The 23,483-nt window shown below is 36.0% G+C and overlaps 2 protein-coding genes across 12 annotated transcripts; both read right to left on the minus strand.

Moving 5' to 3' along the window:
- Positions 1-10,296: 10,296 nt before the first annotated feature.
- On the minus strand, positions 10,297-15,588 carry LOC121257974 (lipid phosphate phosphatase 2-like). 8 transcript variants are annotated; one of them, XM_041159276.1, is made up of 8 exons: positions 15,439-15,588; positions 13,001-13,222; positions 12,801-12,888; positions 12,593-12,702; positions 12,365-12,458; positions 11,790-11,978; positions 11,578-11,637; positions 10,297-10,962 (listed from the first exon to the last, which is right to left on the minus strand). In XM_041159276.1, the coding sequence occupies exons 2-8, from the start codon at positions 13,214-13,216 to the stop codon at positions 10,754-10,756; spliced, it is 966 nt and encodes a 321-aa protein (XP_041015210.1). In that variant the 5' UTR covers positions 13,217-13,222; positions 15,439-15,588; the 3' UTR covers positions 10,297-10,753. The 8 variants fall into 8 exon arrangements, with proteins under 8 accessions (XP_041015210.1, XP_041015209.1, XP_041015215.1 ...); XM_041159275.1 differs by having other exon boundaries at positions 13,001-13,227; XM_041159281.1 differs by having other exon boundaries at positions 15,336-15,569.
- Positions 15,589-17,312: 1,724 nt separating this feature from the next.
- LOC121257905 (lipid phosphate phosphatase 2-like) lies at positions 17,313-22,835 on the minus strand. Of its 4 annotated transcripts, none has more exons than XM_041159172.1 (9): positions 22,639-22,835; positions 22,190-22,339; positions 20,807-21,031; positions 20,340-20,427; positions 20,000-20,109; positions 19,204-19,294; positions 18,715-18,903; positions 18,564-18,623; positions 17,313-17,701 (listed from the first exon to the last, which is right to left on the minus strand). In XM_041159172.1, the coding sequence occupies exons 1-9, from the start codon at positions 22,828-22,830 to the stop codon at positions 17,499-17,501; spliced, it is 1,308 nt and encodes a 435-aa protein (XP_041015106.1). In that variant the 5' UTR covers positions 22,831-22,835; the 3' UTR covers positions 17,313-17,498. The 4 variants fall into 4 exon arrangements, with proteins under 4 accessions (XP_041015106.1, XP_041015105.1, XP_041015104.1 ...); XM_041159171.1 differs by having other exon boundaries at positions 20,807-21,028; positions 22,618-22,835; XM_041159170.1 differs by having other exon boundaries at positions 22,618-22,835.
- Between the last annotated feature and the right edge of the window lie 648 nt (positions 22,836-23,483).

The following is a 23,483-nucleotide window of genomic DNA, read 5'->3' on the forward strand; positions in this document are numbered from 1 at the left end:
ACTCGATACATTCGGAGGTGCATTAAGGAAATCTGGGCTCAAAGTTACAATGTTGTCGCCCTCATCTAAGTTGATGTAGTCGCATGTCTTGTGAGTAACTATAAATGGTATATTAGGCGACAAGACAACTTCAGCTGCTATCACTGACTCGAGATCGACCTCAGCTCGAGCCATAATCTTGTCAAGGGAATTGGTTGGAGGTACTGGGGGAGGATTTGATTTTTCTAGGCCACTTGCCAAAGGTGGTGGCGAGGGTCCACCCTTTGTGGAATTGGATTCTGTAACACCCCGTATTTTAGTGTATTTTTACTGAAGGATTATTTTTTTTATTGTTAAAAATTTATTCTCTTATTTTATAATTGGTTGGATTTTTAGTGAGTTTATTTCTATGATTTTAATTTGGTGAAAATTAATTTTTATGTGCTTTCTTAATATTTATTTATTGTTATGCATTTAAATTGGTTTTAATATTTAAATTAATTACTGTGGAATTTAATTATTTCAATTTGACTTTACCATTACGTTTAAATTATTTTATTTAACTTGTGGTTTTAAAATCATCTCCGTTGGATCATTTTTGTGACCCAAGTTATGAGGATTGGACCTCATTTCTTTTCCCCTCTTTTTCTTTCCTCTCCTTTTCTTTTCCTCCCTTTTTTCTTTTTCTCCTTATTTTTCCTTCGGTTTCTTCTCTACCGCGCGATCTCTCTCTCTCCTCTCCTCCGCCCGTTTCTAACGTCCCCTCCCAGCGCCGTTGTCCGTCGGCGGTAGTCGACACCGCCTGGTCCCTTGCATTCCCCTGCCGCCGGCCGTCCTACCCCACCAATATCACCTCCGTTCGTGCCGCCGTTAGCCCCCACGAAGCCCACGAAGCCGCGGGCCACTTTCACGCCAGCGCCGCCGTGAGCCAGCGGTGGCCTTCACCGCCCACCCCATTGTGTTCCCCTGCCGCAAGCGACCTCACCCCACCAACCTCACCTCCATTCGCGCCACCGTTAACCACCAGTAGCCCTTCAAGCCGCGGCGTCACTTTCGTTCCAGCGCCGCCGTCGCGCCACCTCCGGCCACCATCTTCCTACCACTTCATCCCCGACCTCTTGGCAACCCATTGGACCCAACCCCACCTCCGATTTGCCACCGGTGAAGCTCCACCATCTACATTTCTGATTTGGACATTTTGGTCTTCTACAGCCCATTTCGCCGCCACTCACGGCAAACCACCACCACCATTGGTTTCACCGACTTCCCTAGGCCCTACCCTATCAATCTTGGGTCTTCGTTTGCCTCCGTTTGAAAGTTGGTATTTGTGACCCACGGCCACAGTGTATTTTACACTGTGGTGTTGCTCAAACGTCGCATTTTTCAACTTCTTGATCCTTCGGAAATTATCATATTGCACTGTAAGTATTTTCCTTAAAGAACTTTCGTGATTTAAATATATTTTTGCACTAACACATATTATCTGTGAATTGGTTTGTTTTGCCGGACTGAGTCCGAGGAGTTTCGGGGGTTGGATGGATTGTGGAAGGAGTTGTGTGTTTGTTTGCATTGTGAATTGTGGTTGTTGGTTGTTGGTTATGGCTTGTTCATGTACATCGCATATTGCACGCATGATCATGTTTATAAAGAAAACTGGGTTTTCGCATGATTGCATACAAGTTCATGTGTTTATTGAAAATTGGATTTTCATGTGAGTAAAAGGAAAAGAGACTGTAGGGATGGTGGTAAGCAGGGATGGTGGTAGAGTCCCGCCTGCGATTCCCGCCTACGGTGCACGCGGTAGGGATGGTGGTAAGCAGGGATGGTGGTTGTGTCCCGCTGCGATTCCCGCCTACGGTGCACACGGTAGGGATGGTGGTAAGCAAGGACGGTGGTAGAGTCCCGCCTGTGATTCTCGCCTACAGTGCTCTGTTAAGTATTCATTGTGTGTAAAGGAACTGTAGGGATGGTGGTAAGCAGGGATGGTGGTAGAGTCTCGCCTGTGATTCCCGCCTACAGTGTCCGATAAATGAGTTGTTTGTGTGAATCATTTTCTGGGAAAATGACAAACTATATTTTTGGGCCAAAATGGGATTTTTGGCGTGTGTTGGAAATAATCATTTTTCTGGGAAAAAATGGTATTTTATGGCTAAATGTATTTTGCTATATTGTTGGTTGCATTAATGTATTTTTATCCCGAGAGTTGTTTGGTTTATACTTACCTGTGGTACCATTTTATGGTATCGCAGATTTTGATGCAGATGATGATGACGAGCCTTAGCTTGGCTCCGTTGGAGGAGTGATCTGGGATTGCTCCTGTTTAGTGAGTTATGTTTTTATCAATTACTGTATTTACCTTTTGTATTATATTTGGGATGACTGTATAATTTTTAAAGATAAATTGTGTTGAATATTTGTATTTAAATTTCTGGTACTTAGTTGACTTATTTATATTATCCGCTGCGACTTTTATTGTGCACATTTGCATGTTGCACACACTTGAACACATTTCGTTGGGATGCATGACCGTGTTGTCACCATCCTGACGTCACGATTCCCTTGTTTTTGTACGTGGGAGTTGGGGCGTCACAGATTCATCTAAAGGTGCCACAGCCACACGAGCTTTCTTTTTCTTCCTCCCTCTATAATGGGTTGTAGCCCCATTTTTAAGCCACTCATCGACAATGGGACACCCAAAAAGTTGCACGCCCCAAAAACGTGCGCTAGACTAGGCACCATTAAAAATCTATCAATATTAGAAGGAGTCAAAATGACATTCAACTAAGTAGAGCTAGGATTTTGTTCTAACCAAGCCTGCACCAATTGAATACGACCTTCCTCTCGGGTAGAAAGGAGAATCTCAAATCCACGCTCCTCAAGAACCAAAGACCACGAAGCCTTAATGGGGAATTCCTGATTCGAGACTTTATCCCCAGGGAATCCCCAACCATCACCAGAGATGAAGAAAAATTTCCTCTGCCAATCCTTGGAGTGGGAATACTTATGCCTAAACTATTTGTTGTGAGAGCTAAAACTACAAAGGTTCCCGTCCAAGCATCTACATCCATGAAGAGAAAGAAACTCACAAGTCGTGAGATCGAGATATTCATCACTCGTAGGCTCCAATACTCGTCGCCAAAGAATGCAACAAGGCATTAAAATCCTTTAGGCTAGTCAGGTAATCCTAAAGCTACCGAATCTGGGATGTTGAAGCTGTCCCTCGCGGTGTCCAATTTGTGACAGGAAATTGTTGAAGACCATCGATGACCCTAAAAAATCGAGCGAGGAGCATTTTCCCCTTCCCTGATAGGGTTAGCAACATCACTTTCAGGACAAACAAGGGAATTGCAAGGTTGTGAAGAACCAGACCCACGAGAGGAAGCCATAGGATTGCGCTTAGAGGAAACCATAGATTCACAGTGAAAGCTAAGAGAGAGAGTAGGAAGAAAACAGAGCGCTCAAAAGAATAAAAGAGAGAATCGAAAGAGGAGAAGTGGGAAACAGAGTGTCTGAAAACTATAAATACCAGTGACAATTAAAGGGAAATGTACGAAAGGGTGCTAAGTCGAAACAACGCTTTGACAAAGGGGCATAAATGACGGAAAACCCAGATAACAAAGCGATGCTATAACTGGAAAGGGCTTAACACCACTCCGAGACCTATTTGGCCGCTTCATGGGCCTAGGCTACAACTCAGACCAATAACCCAATCCCCTGAAAGCCCAATCCATCCCAACCATTGAAAGAATAACCGATTGAGAGTCTCTCAGACAAGGAGATCTATCCAATTATTTAGATTTGGCTAAGCTTTCCATCCCGAGACTTGAATTTCAAATAACAGATAAGCAGCTATCACATGACAACAGAAATCTCATGGGCTCTATATATACATATCACCGAGGTATGTGAAGATTATCTGATCTAGAAAATGAGATTCTTATTGTGATCGTTGACTTAGGCACAGAGGCGTTCTCCAAAACCCCCAAGCCACGCGACTCTTTGGTTGCAAGTGATCGTGTGTGTGAAACTGTGAAACACGTCCATAACACTTCCCTTCCCTTGAAATCATGCATTCATCCCTCGACAAAGAGTACACTGTAGCAGCAAGTTGCCTGCATTAACTTTGTTAATATATTAGAGGGCAGCTATTTTGTTATACGCTGTTCATGGGGAGGCATGGACCCATGGAAGAGAACGCATGGATGAGGGGTAGAGAGCTTCGAAGGAATGCCTATGACAAGTAAGGGGGAAAACCCTAGCTTAAGAGACTAAAGGAGTGTTGTGGGCGTGTTGAGCTTAACGGGCTGAATAGGTGTGGGCCTTGGGGTCTGAATATGCAATTGGGTAGGGCCTATGACCCAAATGCTTAGCGTTATTAGCTTTAAATAAATGTAATAGTAATTCTGAAGCCCATGGACTTGGAGCAATTTAGTAATTTCCTTGTATTAGTATATATACCACAGTACGACACTAAGGGAAGCATTTGGAATATTATTGTACTATTCTATTACAATTTGGAGGTACTCCCCTTGAAGAGAGCTGTTCTTCTGAGATTAATATACAATTCCATTTCCATTTCACAATTCCTTACAATTCCCTACTGTTCTATTACAATTTGGAGGGTGCTCCCCTCTCTTTCACCCCTACATAGCTAAAGCTGTGGCCTAACTCTTTTTAAAACATATTTTCAAACTACATGGCCTACTCCACACTATCATCTCAGACAGAGATCCCACTTTTACTAGTAGATTTTGGAAGAAATTATTTGTGATGAAGGGGGTACAATTGGCATTTAGCACTGCTTACCATCCTCAAATGGATGGCTAAACTGAGGCCGTTAATAAATGGGTAGAGAATTATCTTAGAAGCTACGTGGGGGACAAACCAAGAAAATGGTCACAATGGGTGGCCCTGGCAAAGTGGTGCTACAATTCTAGTGTGCATGCATCAACAAAAATGACGCCTTTTGAGGCTTTATACGAGTATAAACCCTTAAGATTGGTGAGTTACACTACAGGAACAACAAAAGTACAAGAGTTGGAAGATACCTTGCAGCACCGTGACCAACTGTAACTGCTGCTAAAACAAAACTTAGTTATGGCTCAGGATCGCATGAACAAATATGCGAATAAAGAAAGAAAGGAACAAACTTTTCAGGAAGGGGACTAGGTCTACCTGAAATTACAATCCTACCGACAGTCATCCTTGCGCCACCGTTAGAACCTCAAGCTTTCACCTCACTTTTATGGGCATTTTCAAGTCGTACAGACAGTGGGGGAGGTGGCCTACCGCCTACGACTACCAGAATCTGCACAGATCCATGATGTATTTCATGTCTCGCAGTTAAAATGAAAGTTGGGTCAAAATCAGACAACCATTGCAATCTTACCACCAGGTGATAAAAGAGGGATCTTTAAACCAAATCCAGAAGAAGTACTTACCAGAAGGATGAGGAAGGTAAAAAATACCCCTTTGTCGAGCTTTTGGTGTTTTGGTAGGGACAACCTCCAGAGGACGCTTCGTGGGAACCCTGCCACAAACTGTGTATAGAATACCCCCACCTTGTGGGCAAGATGTTCTAAAGGGGGAGTCAGTTGTTATATGCCATTCATGGGGAGGCATGGACCCATGGAAGAGAATGCATGAGGGTAGAGAGCTTTGAAGGAATGATTGTGTCGGCTAAGGGGAAAAACCCTAGCTTAAGAGACTAAAGGAGTGTTGTGGGCATGATGAGATTAACGGGCCAAAGAGGTGTGGGCCTTGGGCGTAGGGCCTTGGGGTCTGAAGATCTAATTGGGTTGGGCCTGTGATCCAAATGCTTAGCGTTATTAGCTTTAAATAAATGTAATAGTAATTTTGAAGCCCATGGACTTGGGCAGTTTAGTAATTTTCATGTATTAGTATATATACCATAGTACGACACTAAGGGAAGCATTTGGAATATGTACTGTTCTATTACATTTTGGAGGTGCTCCCCTCGAAGAGAGTTGTTTTTTTGAGATTAATATACAATTTCATTTCCATTTCACAAATCCCTTCTTTTTTCACTACTTAATTGTTACATATTTCATGAGCAGACGCTATATATTCTCTTACATATATTTCCAAAACCAATCTGGGATCAACTTCCTCACCACTAGAGACCATCATCGAGATGATCTGTCGACCTTTAGGAACCCTCTTTCCTCACCACTACGTATGCATCATGCAACTTTGCCAAAAGCTTAATTGGTGAAAGAATAACGTTGAGTCGTCTCAACTTTGGGTGCGATCCTATCCTCCAAAGCCGCCGGGCAGTAGCCCTAGCCTTGTAATTTTGAGCTTCCTTTTATTGCTACAATTTGCACCATCCAGCCTTTGGTATCTTGATCTCCTTCTCCAAGACTGTTTCAGGTTTCCGTGACATGCAGAAGGAGAGATCTCCATCAATTTTACTGCTATATATATATATTATGAGAAACTGATTTAACTACAATTCTACAAGATCATGTATGGCTGAGAGATGTGGAGAAATTACGTCAAGTGAGAGAGGCTTTATATAGAAGGGAAGAGAGGACGTGCGTGGTAAGTACATGTTCAAATGGGTTTGGTACATAGGAGTGTTGCCATCGATATTCCAGGAAAGAATATGGTGAATATATATGAGAGACAAGAAGGAAACTACATTGCATATAATTTTGTCAATATCGCCTTTCTGACCAGGCAAGGGTTTTATATATATATATATATATATATATATATATATATATATATATATATATATTAGTTGATTAAAGTAAAAGTTTTGATATATTAATTCTAATACAAATATTAATTCTGGGCTGGTTTGGTTACAACTATCTCATCTCATATAATTATTATAATTTTTTCAAACTCCCACATAAAATATAATAAATAATTCAATTTTTTTAAGTTTTAAAATAAAAATTATATTAAAAAATTATATTATAATAATATTTTATTCAACTTTCAATAAAACATCTCATCTCATCTTATCTAAACTGCATAACCAAACGAGTCCTAATCTCTATCAAGAGTGCAGGTCTAGCTAGTACTGATCATCGTAAATAATTTGAACTGAATGGATCACTTCTTAATTTCTGCATAACAACATGATTACTTTCGATATTAAAAGGTAGGGATGGGCTTGATTAATAAATTTATTGATTGAGCTGTCTGTTAATGTATTGATTGATAGAGTCAATATTAATTTACCTCTCCAAACTCGATTTATCTAACTTAGACATAAGGTACTTCAAAAGTTGGTGCTTTTGTCGGGAAACCTTATCGTATTTAACAACGAACCAAATCGTCATTAGCAAAAACATGTACCCAGCAACTAATTGATATATCATTACCAACTAAATTCAGTTGTTGTTAAAACATCGTTATCAATAATATAATCTCGTTGGTATCATCATTAGCAACGGTATGATTTTGCTACAAAAAAAATGTCAGCAACAATTTCAATTTTTTTACAAAAATAAGATCATAATTATAAAAATAAATTAGCAACGATATGATTTCCTTGCAAAAATATCTTAGCAAGGATTTCATCTCCATGCAAATAGAAGAGTAGAATAATAAAAAGCTTATTACTAGGGACATATTTTCGTTGCAAAAACATTTTATTTCCTTGTAAAATAATATTAGCAATGATATAATTTCCTTGCAAAAACAAATTGAATTGTAAAAACCTCTTTACCAACGATATATTTTCCTTGCAAAAACATCATCCTCATTACCAACGATATGATTTCTTTGCAAAAACATGTTAGCGCAACGATTTCAATTTCCTTGCAAAGACATCTATCCTCATTAGCAATGATATAATTTCTTTGCAAAAACATGTTAGCAACGATTTCAATTTCCTTGCAAATAGAAGAGTAGAATTATAAAAACCTTATTACCAACGATATATTTTCGTTGCAAAAACATCTATCCTCATTTCAAACTATATGATTTCCTTACAAAAACATGTTAGCAACGATAGAATTTCCTTGCAAAGATAAATTAGCAACGATTTCAATAATTTCATTGTTAAAAGTACTCATATTTTGCAACAAAAAAAGGTATTTTGCAACGATATATGTTCTTTGCAAAAAGCGTTTCCTGTTGTAGTGATGATCACCAAATTATCATAATTAGAAGAGAAATACACTATGCATAAACTCTATAATATTTAATTTTATTCATAGATATTACTGTGTGAATTTCAATATTAAATATTATGGACTTGTGCATGCATATACTCTAAAACTGTATCTAGCATATATATTACTCTAATGTATATTATTAATTGTAATAGTGAGAGAATTGTAAGAAATCGCCCTGATCTTACGTGGTAGTGAATCCAAATCAAAACCAAATTACAATAAATATTTCCAACGCTAGCTATGTTGACCAAATAAACTCTGGGATTCGTCTCTGATATATCCCTGAAACACGTTATAAGACGTTTAGGATATGCATGCATGCCAAAAGTTCCGTATGAGATCAAACATACTAATCATTTTATAAATAGCTCTGAATATATAATATATAATCCAAACTAAATAAATAATTTATTATTAATTATTCATTGAATTACATTATATATATAACAGAGGTAACATTTTGTCACTACCAAAGAAAGAGTCTCCTTGAATTTGTAGGATATTGATTATAACCATACAGGAACCAGTCCTAATTCGTCGACATTACTCATCAATGACTCCATCATTTGCTAATCAGAAATGATAGTTGTAGTTGTGAGAGTGTAAGCGCAGTGTAATCACTTTAAAAAAAATGAATAAATACGAGACCTACATGAAAAAAAAATAATTTTTTAATAGTGGATCTCACTCTTTTTCAAAGTAACTATACGGCGCTTGTGCACTTCACAACTGCATGTAGCATTACTCTTAAAGAGCTAGAATGTAAATGAACCTTAAACAGGATCATTAAAAACATGAATACTATACACACATTATGAATACTATACACACATAATGTTAAAAGGCAGGATGAAGTTCCCGAGTGGATGCTATCCTTGGATAGATTTCCATAACCAACCTGGTTTGATCAACTTCTTCTCCACAAGAGACAATCGAAATCTGTCGGCCTTTAGGAACTCTCTTTCCTCCAAACAAATTAACACTGTTGGGGTTCCCAACGTTGCCAGCCAAGCGAATCATCATGTCAACATATGCATCATGGAACTTTGTCAAAACCTTTATGGGTGAAACTAGAATAATGTCAAATCTCAGCTTTGGGGATGATTTTACCCTCCAAAGCCGGCGACCACTAGCACTATTACTATTACCCCCAAGCCTTGCAATCCTGAGCTTCCTTGGATTAGTATAACTTGCACCATTAATCAGCCTTTGGCATCTTCTCCTCCTCCAATACCTCTTCAAGTTTTCATAATATGCAGAAGGAACAATTTCCATTTTCAACTACTTTTTATGTGCAAGTAGGTGTTGTCTGAGAGATGAGGAAAAAGGGCAAGTGCTAGAGGATTTATATAGAAGATGGAAGCCCAGACTTTGTGCCAATTCTGATGTGGGGTTTGAATATAGTAATGTTGTTATCGATATTCGGGAAAATAAAGGACATATATCGGATATAAAGAGCCAAGGAGAAAGTCATGCTTTACTTTGTCAATGTAGTCCGACTTCTAATTTGAATAAATTAAATGCTTTTATATTCTAATACATTGTTAGATTCGATCACAGGTCCCAAATAAGGATCTGATGTACTAGCTTATAATTTGACCTTGATGGATTTTTTTCTTTTTTCATGGAATTAATTTGCTTATATACCCCAAATGCCTGGTTTGAATATACAGTAAGTTGAGATGAGATGTGAATAATAGTGAAATATTTGAGTTGAAATGAGTTAGAAATTGTTTGAGTTAAAATGTTTTATAAGGTTTTGAGAAATGGAAGAAAAAAAGTTGAATAAAAATATTATAAAGTCAAAATATTGTTAATATATAATTTTTTAATATTATTTTTATTTTAAAATTTGAAAAAATTTTTTTTTTTTTTTTTTTTGTGTTTTGTTTGGAAATTTGGAAATGTTGTAATAATTAAGTAATGATTAGCTAAAAAAATTTAAATATTTATATTTATAATATTTGGATAGTGAGATGAGATAGAAGCATCTCTATCTAAACTAGGCCTATGTCTTTGTATTGGAACGAATGGGTTTGTTTAACAAAATGTCTTTGTTTTTTTTTATCCTTCGATAAGGTCAATAGTCAGCACTCAAAAATTGAAATGATATCATATTTGTATTGAGGAAGAAGGGAGATAGGAGAAAAGGGGCCGATGGTTGCTGAGAGTGTTATATTCTTTATATTGATTGGGGGCATGATGTTATCAGAGCTAGTCGTACATACCATAAACATGTATCTGTGTCAACAGAATCTCATGGAAAAAGCCATGTTAAACCGATAACATCATCAGTTTCGAAATCATGATTGGAAATCCAGTTTAATCAACTCCCAAAACCCTAATTTCATGGGTAAGAATACGATTATGTTCCAGTAGAATGCCAGGAAATTTGCTAAGATCAATCATCTGTACGTCGTCAAAACAAGAACCACAGAAACAGCTGAGCAGTCTTGAAATCAACCGATCTAATGAGGGATGATGGTTTTTGTTGGTTCCATGTTAAATGTTCGAGGTCAGGTATATGCACAGATGAAATTTTCATCCTAATATTATCTTGAAGAAATATGGACACGTCTGGTAGCGTCAAGCTATTTGCAATCCAAGCCTAAAAGTGATCAGAATCTCCTCCCACTTTCCAATGCATCAAGCATGGGGCTTGAGTCCGCGGTATTGACTCCTGATATTTCAACGATGTGTTGAGGTCGCATGTATACACTTCCAAGCTCTGATTGCTGCACATTGCGATTATTTGTGTTGGTTATTGCGGACTGAATGTCATTTCGAGAGTCTGCCAACATCTGGAAATACGCATGAGGTCCCCAACCTGCACATGTTACGTAAAGACAATGGCAACTCATGAATGTATAGGGAGCAATAGCATTGATGGGGATTATGTGAAATTCATGCCGACAAGCTGAAATCCAAGGAGTGAGAACCGTCCTCCATCATGGAAAAAGTGAGTCCTTTAACACCTTTTGTCTAATCTAGCTAATTCATTTAAACAGTACAATGAAAAAATCGTTCTCAAGATTGTTAATCAGGTACACTATCGATGCTCTTAGCAAGCTGGTATTATGTTTAGAATGCTCTAGAATGTTTATGTCAAAGAATAGTAAATCCTCGTAAAATCTTTCTATATTTTATAAGAAACCATCTACAACGACATTTCAAAGCCCACAAGCAACAAAATTCTTATATCGACAAATTTCTTAGTCCGGTTAAATGACGGCAATAGAAATTTAGTTAAACACCAGAAACAGACATAGTGCACTGGACTTGGCCATTTGTTCTGTGCATATTGAAGAAGTGCTTAGATGCAGGTCACCAAAAGGTTAGATCATAGCATCAACATAGGCTAATATATATAATTATAAAATATATGAAAGAAATTAGAGCATATTACACAACCAATTGATTAAAAAAAATATTAGGTGCTTACCATCTATGTCATATGGGGGTGGAAAGAATTGTAAGTAACAAAATGAAGCAACTGTCATCCCTGCATAAAAGTTTTAAGTGAGAAGGTAAAATATTTCATTCTAAGAAGCTAAAGGGAGCATGCCATGTACCAACAAACAGTACAGCACAAGACCAAAAAGTGGAGGGGGAAAAAAAAAAAAAAAAGAAGAAGAAGAAGATCAACAAACAGACCTATAAGACCTCCAGCAAATACATCTTGCCAGTGATGCCAATAGTCATCAACTCGAGAAATACCAACTAGAGAAGCAGTTAGTATTGGCAAGAAAACAATACATAGCTTTGCAACATGGCCCCCACGATCAAATACCCTGATTTTCCCTGACAGATACCAAGCAAGAAAGCCAAGACCTGCAAAGGACCCTGAAACCAAATTGATTTGTTAAGCTGAGGTTTTCATTGAACAAGGTGCTCAGATAATACTAAAAAGATAAAAGGGAAAAAATGAACTGATATTAATATCCAAATCCCTCTCTCAACACAACCATGTGTAGAGACTGAGAATGAAATCTTGGGTTTTTTCTTCATATAAAAAAGTTATATTGCGACTAACACTGCAATCCTAATTACTAGTTAAAAAAACCATTCATTTCTGTCAACATGTTATATTTCCAGCATGAGTTTGAAATACATATGATTGCCATCTCCAGGGATGAAAACAACGCATCAAACAAAAGGCAAAATGGAGAAGAACACAACCACTAAGCTAGCAGCATAACCCTAGTCCTGAAAGAGATTAGATAGCTTACAAGATGTATGCCCACTTGGGAAACTTTTGTGTCCTTCCTTAATGACACTCTTATCTCCGGTACACATAACATTCCTTGTGACCTGCTCAAATACCTGCACATGTGATGAACCAGCAGCATGTTGACTGTAACGAACTGGGGAAGGGCAAAGACTTCTTCTATCATAAAATCTTAAAATAAACACGGAGAAAAGTAAAACCAGGGGAATTCATGAACTTGAAAACCAACCGCTTTGCCATCAGGGAAACAACGCCAAAAGAAGTCTGGACGTGGACGACCAACACCATCTTTGATCGCATCAGTTATAACTGCAGTGATCAGTATAGAAAATAGAAGACCTGGACATGCACACAATATCAATTTGACGTTATCATTATACAACAATAACGTGCAAACAAAAACCTGCACGGCAAAAGTTTTAAAAGGGAGGAGCTACCCAATATGGCTTGGTGCAGATCAAAAACATCCCTTCTGATGAAGTAGTAGATGAGAATGACAGCAAAAGGCAACAATATCCCGATAATCTGTCAAAATAATGAACACAAAAAGATTATTTTTGTCGTTGCAACTAATGTGCAATTACCTCATACAAGAAGATTCCCTTTGAATTTATCAGTTCAAGGGGCCAAAACTTACTGGAACAGCCCAAAAAGGAACAGTATTGTCTGTCAAAGGGTATCTGAGGTCAGTCATCATCCCCTCTCCAACATAACGGTGAAATGGTTCTATAAGGTTCAAAATGATGTCTAGCACCACAAGAAGGCCAAGAATTAGCCAGTCATGCACATGCATTCTTGCCACTGTAACTCCATGTGATCTTATAGTGTGTACACCCAAATGAATTTCTGGCATCTTTCACTGATCTGAGGCAAATTAAAAGGTTAGTACATGAATATGAAATTAAAAAAGGTTGAAGAACTATAACTGAGCAAATATATAAAGAAAAGAAAAATTAAAAATAATGTCACAGGAATAAATGTGAAGACTTTAAGCTTCTGTAAAGGGAGGGACAAAATACGAAAGAAAGAAGGGAAATTAATTCATTAAATAATTATACTCCTTTATATCGGTTTAAATTTTTGAGACAATTGACGATAAAACACCTATAAAACCATGAAAAATATGATGATCAGACAAAAAGACATAATAGGAGCACAAAAAGATAAAAAGGTCAACTTCAAAGTTTCTGGATCCAATCCACAATTGATACCCTCAAGTTCCCATTTGAATGATATAATATTTCTTTGTACAGGTATTTTATATTTTTATTTTATGGAAGTTGTACAGATTTGAAGGCCCGTCATGGTACTCACAAAACACCAAACTATGAACAAGTACAATGATAGCAGGGTGGCATTTGTTCATCAAAGTAAGAATTAAGGAATATCATCTGCCAAAGATGATTGCCTAACAAAGAGTCAAACGGTAATCCAGGTCAACTTATTCCAACAGGGAACTAGGAGGTCTGAACAGGCAATCCACACAGGATGCCTGCCTTGCTTTTGCCTAGCACAGTTAAAAAGTATAAAAAACCTTTCCATTTCAAAGTACATAAATCACAACCCACCCTTTCCTAAGCTAAAATGAATTTTGCATCAAAGTTCATAAAATTTAAGCTGCTTGATGGATAACCACAGGTTATGATAAGATGTAATAATCCACTTGCCAAAGAACCGAAGAAGAAACTTAAAAGTCATTCTAATTTCAAAGGCACTTATAATCATCTATCATAATATCTCAGAATAGCCTGACGTTATAGGAACTAGCTGAGAAATGTTTTGAATACCATGCAGTCCCCCTAAGACAACCTTCTGGTTGAATTTGAAAGCGCTTAATGGATGAAGCACCACTTTTAAACATTATACATCACCAGAACTATCTTAAGTAAGTTGCTGGCTCCCCAAATACAGTTTTCCCAGACTACGCAGTTAGGGATCCAAGGAACATCTAAAATTTAAAACCAAATAATATATTCATTATTTGCACATAATCATGGATCTTGCCAGCATCCATTGAAATTAAGTTATAATAATGCTTTAATTTAGTAATGGCATCGGAATAAAACCGTATAGCTCTGCATTACTGAGTTTTAAAATTACTTAAATTTGGCAAAATGCCCCGATGGTTGACCATTACAGCTCCGAAGCATATTTAAAAAAAATGAAATCGGGAAACCATAACTCAATGACAATTATGAAGGCAATAAATTCCATCTGTTCTCCAGATACCCTAAATAAAATTTTTTAAGTGAAAACAGGATAAATGTTCCAGTAGAACTGAAAATAAATAAAACATAAAGTAACTATTTTCCAGTGGTCAGTTTAAATGCGGATAAGAAAAAGTAAAACAAGTTGATTTGAGTAGGTACTGACACTGTAACCAAAACTGCCAAAAAAATGAGCATGATATAGATATAGTACTGATATACTTCGGGCATAAGGCGCAAACAGAGGATCAGAAAAAGTATTGAATTGTTATAATTTTGAAATTTCTAATTTCAATAATCCTAAACAAGTATAACGTACTCAAACTTACCGAAAGCAAAAGGCCAGGGAAGCAAAATTTCTTATTAAAAAAGAGCCCTGTTTGGAAGCTAAGAAAGTGAATGAAAAGAGAAGAAATCAAATATCCAGATATTATACTAGGAGAGCACAGAAAAAGAAAAAGAAACGCAACTCAACTCAACTGAGCAATAATTCAAAACTCATCAGAAAAATCAAAAAGAAAAAACGTTATAAATTACTCATAATTATACTTCCTTCATATTTACTTCGTTTTCCGGTGAACGAAACGTAAAGGCAACCAGGAGAATCCACACTCAGGTTTGTTGACACATGGAAGAAAGTTCTCCATAACAAAAGCATGCGAACACTACGACAGTAACAAGCGAGAGAAATATAGCATCGCAAAGTGCACAAGAAAGCGAATAAAGAATAGATTCAGAGAGAGAGAGAGAAAGAGAGATTCGCACAGGTTTCTGAAACATAAATTTTACCTGAAAAATATACGAAAGTGAGAGGGGACTGGGAGCGTTTTCAGCGAGAGAGAGAGAGAGAGATTTGTGATGATTTTACATTGCATGCAGTGGAGAGCAGGTGGGGGCAGGCACACGGCACAAGAAATAAAAGCGAGCAATAACAAAAAGAAGCTGTTTTTTGAACGTTGTTGAAGGCGGTGCTTGTTAGGGAAAAGTAGCCACTGTCGTTTCGAGCTTGCTCCGTTCGATACAGAAACGGTATCAATGTCATCTCATTCTCATCTGATAATTTTTTTAAATTATTATATAAAATATAATGAATAATTTAATTTTTTTAAAATTTTAAAATAATAATAATATAAAAAAATAATATTATAATAATATTTTATTTAACTTTTAATTTTTATCTAAAATCATTTTATCCCACTATTTAAACAGATATTATTTAGTGATTGGTTACACTTGCTTCTCCCAGCAATAATCAATAATAATAATAATAATAATAATAATAATAAATCAAAGTCCAAAGTTAAGTATTGATTAAAACATAAAAACAAAGAGAGAATCTATTATTAATGTGAAACTTTAACTCATTCCAATTTTTATAAGATAACTTATTTTTCATAATAAAGTATATTAATTTTTTAAAAAAAATAATTACTAAGTAGTATCGGAATACAGTTGAAAACCACACAGTGAGATTATCGGGGACTATTATACAAGATGAGAATACTATTAATCCAAGACTATTGGACAAGATGAAAGTTGGGCATCTTACGGTTTTAGCATTCTTCAAAAATATTTGAGTCAAAATAAAGTGTATGAAGGGGATTCAAAATTCCAAAAGCTACATGTCCTTTTTTTTTTAACTCGAGAATTACTTTATCACTTTATTCCATAATTTCATCAAAATCGAGATGAAATTATCACATTCTGTAACCTAAGCCTACATGGATGATGACCATTTGTCAAAACTCTTTATATTCTTTGCTTGTTCTTGTTACACTTGCCTTTTACAATTTCATGTCTTTAAGACAAAGGAGTAGGTGGCGGAAGATTATACGTGGATTATAAGAGAAACAAGTTTAGATTGAAAGACATGTTGATAAATTATAAGGAAGGGAAAATTCATAATCAATATTATTCTTTTATTTCTTTTTAATTCAATTGACACGGAGAATTTGGTAAATGAAAATAGACATAAGCCTAGGCAAAATGCTTATTACATTAATACCCATGACATTTTCCTTCAAATTTACCAAGAAATAAATATATAAAGTAGGTATATAATATTTATTACTTATTTAATGTTGTCAAGAAAATTTATACGAACAATAATTAATAAATTAAGTTCATTTCATGTGTCTATTTCTCTCACACTCTAGACTCTCAAACTCATACAAGAAATCATTTTCTATCCTATCACAAAATTTAATTTAATGTTATTAATGAACGTTTATAAACATTAATTTTTAATAACACGACATTTTAGTAGTACGATGAGTATTTTAAAATTACTTAATAATTACTCTACTTAGAACCATATTGCAAGAGTCTAGAGATCATGATAGCATGAGAGTCATCATTAATGGCGTGCGATCTAAAAGAGATGGAACATTCTCATGGCTAGCTTTGTTTCAAAGCTAGGGAACCCGTTAACATTATTCTCTTCACTCCTAACATTTCGTGATGACTTCTCCGCACTCAAACAAACACAGATAAAGTGGAATTTCCAGGAATGCTTTTTACACGCATCATCCGTAAGGCTGACTACATTGGGATATAAATCCCATACGTCGTTTTTAATGAACGTTTCGTGGTATTCTCGAATTTTCACGCGTGAATGCAAATAGTTACAAAATGCCATTACTTTAGGTATTTAATATTAGCATAATTATGCCCAAACTGATGGGCTTAAGCTTTTGAATTGGATGGTGTCAATTACACCTATTGTGTATGTGTATAGACTGATTTAAACAGAAAAACAGATTTTCTTTTACCATTATTAGAGTACCATTTTCAGGTCATCTATCACCTTACAGGTTGCATTCTAGGTTTGCTAAAACTAAAATTCAGTCGATTCAGGAAGTTATCATTTACATATGAAGAAAAAATTCAAGGGGCGTGGGATTTACTTAAAACACAAGATATACAAGATCACCTCTTCCCTAATTCCATTACATCAAGTGTGGGGCTAAGACCGCTGTTCAAAGAGAATGCCGCATCATCATGTTGCCCTGCTCGTTGACTCACAATCTCAATCTCTGCAGCCTGCACATTCTGGACATTCATTTCCTGGAACGTGTCTGTATTGGCAGATGACTCCTTCAAAGCTAGGAAATATGCATAAGGGCCCCATCCTGAAACCAGAATATCAAAAAGGAAAACTCAATTAACCTAATTGATTTTCGGAAAGTAACAACAGTACTTCAGTTTTAGAAATAGATTCAGTTTTAGAAGTAGCGGATCATAACGAACAAGAGAGGAAGCAATTCACCGTTGATATTTTCAGGTCACAAACACCGGTGACTAGGTAGCTAGAGTTACTTGGTTTTCTAATTCTACTTCTTTTCAAAGATTCCAAGCTTTACACTTCTGATTGAAGCATTGTTAGTACATTAGATACTTAAAAGAAGATTAACACTTGCAATCATATTATATGATTCCAAACTTTCTCCCCTTTCGGTTACCATGTGGCAATCAGTGGAGCATTAGCATACTCAAAATTGCAATTCAAGATAAAACAATCCACTCACTATTCAGGATGCATGTGTTCCCGTTCATTCATTCTTTATTTTCATTCCCAACACAAAAGCAGATTTTTTCTCCATACATCAATTCCTCATTTTCTAATATTTTATTATTTTACACAAGCATGCATGCATTTTTTTTTTTTTTTTCCTGGAGAAGCATACATCCTTTGAATGTCACTGAAGACATTCAATTTCTTTAATTGAACCTAATGATACTATAAAACTTCCTGTGTACTTTCTAGTTCCTTTGTTATAATTAGGTATGCTCTTGTATATACTTTTTGTGTACTTGGGCAACCTTTTCATTATGTTTCAACAAACTTTACTTTTACCAATTAAAAAAGTGATACCATAAAACTTTTACTGATGTTTCGAGATAAAGGTAGCAACAGTATTCTTTAGAAAAAAATTGAAATTCCAATGAGAATGAATCACTTCTTGAAAGAACAAAAGATAGAAGGATGGATACCTTCATCGTCATATGGGGGTGGGAAAAATTGCCGATAGCAAAATGCTGCCACAGCTAGACCTGCAAACGATGAACTATGTAAAGCTGCTAAAGTTATATACTGAAAATCTGATTCTGATTTCATTTTCTAAGTGATGATACAAAAACATACCTAGAACACCTCCAGCAAATACGTCTTGCCAATGGTGCCAATAGTCATTAACCCGTGAGACGCCAATGAGGGATGCAACGAGCAGCGGAAAGAAAACAATGCATAGTTTTGCCACATGCCCTCTGCGATCAAATACTTTGAGTTTTCCAGACAAGTATAATGACAGAAAACCTAAACCCGCAAAGGACCCTGCAGAGAAAAATCCTAAATCATATCCAACGAGCATTTCATACACTGCTTTGATTTTGGTGAACTAAGAAGGTAGAATATATTTGCATTCTTTAGTAATTTGACAATCTATTTAGAAAATTGTCTGCTTGGTTCAAAATAGGAAAGGGAAGCATGAGACCACCATCAACCAACTTACATTTGGTATAAGTTTTCCCAGGTGTAATAGATTATGGATTCGCTAATGTGATTTGATGAGTAATTTTTTCCATTTCAATTCACCAAAACACATTAGAGCCAGTAGCAGGAAGTGTTGCTTACATGAAGTATGACCGCTTGGGAAACTCTTGTGTCCTTCCTTTATTACACTATGTTCACCATGACATACTACGCCTCCCCATTCATCATAAAGCTAACAAAAGAAAAAATACACAAGATCAACAATAAAAGTACTTTGGAGCAGATATTCATAATTCTTTAAATGATATATTGGATATTCAGGCCAGAAAAAAAGGTCCAGCAATGACACCCACGCCCCCAAGAAAAGCAATTAGTTTGGGAGAAACTCAGACCTGTAAAGTTGAACTAACAGAAAAGAAAAAGAAGTTTAAATTTACACATTTATCCAAAATTAAGATTCTTGATTCCTGAATAGGATTTTCTGCCAAATTTGGAGAATTAACTGAGTGCCAAAATTTGGCAACCATTGGATTTTTTTTTTCAGGGAAAGGGGGGAGGGGATGGAGGGTACATGTATATACCTAGTACCACACCTCATTGATAGCTCTGAACACCTAACCAGCAGGTCATACCCATCCCCCCCACCCCCTACAAAAAAAAAAAAAAACTCTTTAACATCTTTTTTGTCAAGGAAAATAGAGAACCCATCTAAGGTATAGTTAACTAAATAAAAAGTGGGTATATGTATGAAGAAGAGGAAAAAATTGGCATATGCCTCATTCAATTCGTTGAAAAAGTTAACATGAAAGGGCTTGTTGAGGATGTGACATACAATGCTAACAATGTCATGAAACCATATGGAAATTTTAAGATAAAAACACTGGCACATATAACTAAAACAAAGGGGTAAAGAATTCGGAGGAAAGTGGGAGCCTACATCCTTTCCATCAGGGAAGCAGCGATAAAAGAAGTCTGGTCGAGGCCTACCAACTGCATTCTTTATTGAATCCGTAATGACCGCAGTAATCAGTACAGCAAATAAGAGACCTGATCTTCAAAAGAGACGTAAGTAGTTTCTTTTCTTTCTATGCAACTTCACTCCAAAAGAATAAATATGATTACTACTATTATTCTAGGGGCTTACATAAGGTATCACAGAATAAGATAGAGATAGGGATTCAGCAAAGGAGATGTAAGCCATTTCCTTAGATAAGAACATATATGCTGTTAAAAACTTAAAAAAAGGTTCTAGCTGAATAATGACTGTGAACTATTACCAAGAATGCTGTGGTGCAGATCGTAGACATCTTTCCTATGAATATAGAAGAGAAGGAAAATGGCAATAGGCAACAAAACTGCGTACATCTGACCACAAAAAGGAAAAAGAATCCTGTTATCAATGTTTGCCTCCAGCAAATTAATACAGCTATGTTAAAATCATTTCAGTTTGTATAGTCATAGCACCTTAAGACCAAAAATTTAGATTTTTTGAAGAAAATAAAAAAAATTCCATGGTGGAAATAGTCATGTATTTGCATCAAAATTGTCCTTTTCCATATAGCACACTGTCAATAATGGAGATTTCTAAAATAAATCTTACAGAAACTTGCATTGCAAAGTTGATGAAAACAGAATACTAATTGTTGCTTTTAGTGACTAAACAGAATCTAGCCAGTTCAATTTAATGAAAATTAAGCTAAAAGTTTTTTATTAATGAAATAAAAACCAGTGACAGAGAACTTACCGGAACAGACCATACAGGAACTGTGTTATCTTTCATGGGATACTTGAGGTCTGTCATCATATCCTTTCCCACAAAGCGGTGAAATGGGCCAATGATATATACAACTACTTCTATCACGGCAAGAAGCAGCAATATAAGCCAATCATAACTGTGATTCCATGCAAGAGTGGCACCATGAGATCGAATAGTGTGCGTTCCAAGCTCCACCTCCCCTGTTCTTCGCTGCTGTAACATGCACATAACACCATAGGTATGATGATTCCTTTTCATGATTCACTCATGCTGGACCATTCAATCATTTACTGCTCTAAGATCTAGAGAGATAGCACAATGAACCTAAATTCCATGATGCAGGACAACGAGGGTATTAGAGTATTCTACCATCCGCTGACAGATTCAATCATTAGTTGGTTAGCCTAATCAGCATTCAAGTTAGTTACTACCATGTGTAAATATTAGAGTTAATTAGTGCAGATTCAATCTTGTATGCCTATATATATTTATCATCCTGATGTACAGAACTGCACAAGTCACAAGATTACGAAATACAAGTTCTTGGTTACTGATTTTTCTAGGTTCATCTTCTTGGTTCATAGTCTTTCGGTGATTGGATCACCTTGCTTTCTTTACACTCTGTTCTCCTACAGGAGGAAGAGAATTACTGTTCTAACTTCACAAATGATCGGACAAACAGATGGTGTACAGCAATCAAAGAAATAGTTAGTGTCGCACCAACCAAAGATGCAAAAGAATCACTCTCCTGCATCGAATTTCGAGATTCCAAATGAACCACAAATCTGTCTACATTACTCGAGTTCCTTGGTTTTTGTTCAAAAAAGAATAATACGAACAATAGACTCTTGCTAATCACAACCAAAACACACGACAATCTCAATAGACAAGTCCAATAAAATATGAACTCCCAAGTAAACCAAATAACCAAGGAATAACCGAAGCCTAACACACTTCTGCAACGCACAGCACTTTCCACGTCGCTACACGACTCAGTTATATTCTAAAACAAAAAACGTACAAAAAGTGCACAGCAGCTGACTGCATCGTTCAAACGATGAGATGAAAACTAAAATCTGGCTTATATCAAACTATAGTGTGCCGGAAAAAGGTCCATTAACAGCTTGTTGCAAGCAATATACGCAAAAAAAATTAAACCAAAACTGAATTACCGTCGGTACTAAATAAATATGCTTTACGCAACTCTGAATTATATTCGGAAATAAAGAAAAGAGTAAATTAATTTTTTATTAGATGATAATCAAAACTTTAATAAAGTGGCTGCTAATCTAATCTAGATAGGAAGTCGCAGCGTATATATATACATATGCAAAAGTGAAAGTAGAGGAAAAAAAGCAGCAACTCACTAACCTGAGAGGTATTCCGGAATTTCCGAAAGGAAAGAAACGATGCCATATCCCTCCACGCCATGGGACGAACAAACGCAAAAATATTTAAAAGCACACTTGCCGAATTTTTAACCCCAGATCTAAAACGATGGCGAATCGATTTAATAATTACCTAAAAAAGGAGGAAAGACACTAATAAGAAGAGAATCTTATCTTGTACAGGAATGGAAAAGTTAAAAAAAAAAAAAAAAAAGTAGTGATTACAAAGAGACGAGATTTACAGAGATAAGATAAGGCACCGAAGAAGATTAGTGAAAAAGTTAGGAAGTTTTAATACAAAAAAAAAAAGGTGCTTCTCTGTTCCCTCAGGATACTAGTAGCTTTTTCGAACCGAACAGTTCTCAGAAGAATAGAGCGAGTGGGAGAGACAGTGCGAGGTTTGAACTATACGATTTGCCGCTGGATGGTTACCGCATTGGATCGCCGGTTAACAATCTCCGGATTTATCGGGTTAGATTTTAAAAAAAATAGGCTTGAATATCGAGTAAACGACTTCTTTGAAGTCTTCCGCCGCGGTGTATGAGGGGGCCCCCGCCCCCAACAAGTTAAACAGGGCACGCAGCTATCCGGTAACCACCACCATTGAGCATGTACATACGACATTGCTGAGCTCATGCATGTACCATTGGGCCATTTGGGTTAGGTATCAAGTATCAACCATATTAATTATTATTATTAATAATTATAAAGAGAAATTATTTCTATAATTTTAATCGAATTAAATCTTTCTATTCTTATTTAAAAAAATAGATAAAATTTGTGACACACAATAAAAAATTAAGATTTTTATGATAAATTCTAATTTTTTAAAAAATGTACGTGAGACTTATACACTCTTAATTCAATTAATCAATTATAAACAGTGGTTGAATTTTTTTATTCCATTTTTATGATTCATTTTTTATACTTGTGAATTATATTTGTAAAATCACATTAGGTTATGAATTTATATTTGTGAGATCTATTTGCAATTAAAGTATTTATCTATTAATAATAATAATAATTATAAAAAAATGATTTTTATAATTTTGAAGGATGTAAGTCTTTTGTATTTTCATTAAAAAAAATAGAATAAATTTGTGATATACAAGAAAAAATCAAAATTTTTTTATGATAGATCTTACTTTTTTTTTTTTAATCATTTATAAACTGAAGTTGGATTTTTTTTATTCCATTTCTATGATTCATTTTTTATTCACTGCCGACATTAGACTTCAACTAACACGCTAGTCTTTGATTTATTCACTCTCTTGAAA

Source organism: Juglans microcarpa x Juglans regia, chromosome 3S (assembly GCF_004785595.1).
Source record: "Juglans microcarpa x Juglans regia isolate MS1-56 chromosome 3S, Jm3101_v1.0, whole genome shotgun sequence".
Taxonomy (NCBI): domain Eukaryota; kingdom Viridiplantae; phylum Streptophyta; class Magnoliopsida; order Fagales; family Juglandaceae; genus Juglans; species Juglans microcarpa x Juglans regia.

Bases quoted from the DNA above. Each gene is read 5' to 3' on its own strand.
- LOC121257974 (XM_041159276.1), bottom strand. From the start codon at position 13,216: ATGCCAGAAATTCATTTGGGTGTACACACTATAAGATCACATGGAGTT. The intron at 11,638-11,789 runs GTCTGTTTGTTG...ACTTTTATGCAG, and splicing joins ATTTGCTGGAGGTCTTATAG to GGATGACAGTTGCTTCATTT. The intron at 10,963-11,577 runs GTAAGCACCTAA...TAACATGTGCAG, and splicing joins ACCCCCATATGACATAGATG to GTTGGGGACCTCATGCGTAT.
- LOC121257905 (XM_041159170.1), bottom strand. From the start codon at position 22,830: ATGTCGTATGTACATGCTCAATGGTGGTGGTTACCGGATAGCTGCGTG. The intron at 18,904-19,203 runs GTAAGCAACACT...TTTTCTCTGCAG, and splicing joins CCCAAGCGGTCATACTTCAT to GGTCCTTTGCGGGTTTAGGT. The intron at 18,624-18,714 runs GTATGTTTTTGT...CATCGTTTGCAG, and splicing joins ATTTGCTGGAGGTGTTCTAG to GTCTAGCTGTGGCAGCATTT.